At 38.4% G+C, this 1,759-nt stretch overlaps 1 protein-coding gene across 1 annotated transcript in view; it reads right to left on the bottom strand.

Annotated features, from left to right (window-relative positions):
- Window positions 1-764: 764 nt before the first annotated feature.
- The window catches only part of LOC131888528 (uncharacterized), a 2,386-nt gene continuing 1,391 nt past the window's right edge, over window positions 765-1,759 (bottom strand). Inside the window, exon 2 of the mRNA XM_059237406.1 lies at window positions 765-1,569. Within this exon, the coding sequence (XP_059093389.1) occupies window positions 1,398-1,569 (172 nt within the window). The 3' untranslated portion in view covers window positions 765-1,397. The remainder of the gene's footprint in view (window positions 1,570-1,759) is intronic.

Below are 1,759 nucleotides of genomic sequence, written 5' to 3'. Positions count from 1 at the left end.
CTAATCTTATGAAAAATGGGTTCAGAAAGGATTAAGAATGTAACAAAATAGTAGTAACAATCTAACATGCCATACCCATCAATCAGTTTGTCTTCAAGTAAAATTGGAGAGTCCTTGAAGAAAATAGTAATGATTTTTGTCATGATAGAACCCTTTCTTTTACAGCAACATCAGTTCAAAATCTGTTTGGAAACTTTTTAGTTTGCATTTGTATTGATTGAGCATTAAGTACATAGTACTTTTTGTGTGCAAGATTGATGTGACAATTTAGTTGGGGTATTTCGAGATCTCGGACAGTGTTGAACATTTGAACCTAGTCAAATTTTTTGAATTGTTTCTTTCGGCGACAGACATATTATTGAAGAGGGCGACTGAGTTCTACTGATTGCTTACATTTTTTTAAGTGGAGCCACTTGTCAAACCTCACACGTCTCTGAAACCAGGGTCTCTAGGGTCTCTCGTAGAATCAGTTTTTAGATATAGAGCGGATGGCTCAGTCACAGCTGAACAGTTGTAACGTACGACTTCTGAAGTAGTAGAGGCGCTGCTTTCAATCAGCTGGAGTTGCATTGTTTGTACCAATTCAGTTGCAGTAGAAAACCATCAGACTAGTTTCTACTACAGTGCTATTTTCTACCGGTACCTTTCATTGCTTCTTTATACATGGCAACAATATTAATAACAACCGAAGCATTTTCCCTTTTGATTGGCCTTCCAGCCAGTGACATCACCGCTTTCTTCGATTTTCGAAAAAAATGACAACATTTCATCACTTTTTCTGACGTATTATTTCGTATCAAAAAGAAGATGAACCAAAAAAATTGCATTAGACACACAAGATTACGTCAACTGCTCGTGAAAATACAGTTATTGAGAGTGTTAAGGGAACTATATGTTTGAGATGAAAAACGGAAAATATAGGATTGGCATAAACAAATGGCACAATTAGAAAGTTGAACTAGACAGATAGATATTGGAACTGCCAAGTCAAATAAATGAGTAAAAATATACCAACTTGTTCGACCAGTCACAGTTAGAAAGAGAAGCAAATGCATTTGTAATGACTAGATTGGGCACTTTCTGAACATGTGCAGTTTTAGAAACTATCAAAGAAAGGCTCACAGGTAATCTTGGAAGAACCCAGAATTAACAATCCGACTGAGAGATATATGGATTAGCTACATTAAGAAACCTGACAAAGGTCGAGAAAACCGAAAATAAACGAGCATCTTTTATATGGTAGCAGAAAATTGAAAACTCTACCATAGTTGTCTGAATGGATCATCCATTCGGTCGGGAGTTCATGTTTTTTCTTTTGGGAGGAGAGTTGACTAGATTGATTTCGTCGCTTTCGTCATCGTGATGTTCTTCAACACAATGATTATGTCCCTCTGGATCTAGAAGTGAGCTGCCGTGCGAATTGGACCCAACTTCACCTTGAGCCAAGATTGACGAGGAAGACGTACTTTCGGCTTCGATGAACTCCAGCATGTCAATATTAAAAGAGGGATTGAGTGTGATGTGCGGCACCAGCTCCATGGCTTCTTCTTCAGTGGTTTGAAAGTACTCCTGGAAAGAATAAGTGGCGTTGATAAAGCGGAGAGTACCTAACCGTCGGAAATGACAAACACGCACACGGTTCCCTCAAACGTCAAACACTCGAGGTAAAAAACTGCCGTGCAACAATAGGGATAATTGTGATGTATTTTGTGTCTGTGAGTGGGTAATAGTTGGGGATGTAGGTAGCTATGCGATATTT

This window comes from Tigriopus californicus, chromosome 10 (assembly GCF_007210705.1).
Source record: "Tigriopus californicus strain San Diego chromosome 10, Tcal_SD_v2.1, whole genome shotgun sequence".
Taxonomy (NCBI): Eukaryota; Metazoa; Arthropoda; class Copepoda; order Harpacticoida; family Harpacticidae; genus Tigriopus; species Tigriopus californicus.
Note: the sequence above shows the minus strand (reverse complement) of the source record. Positions and strands in the feature narration are given on the sequence as shown.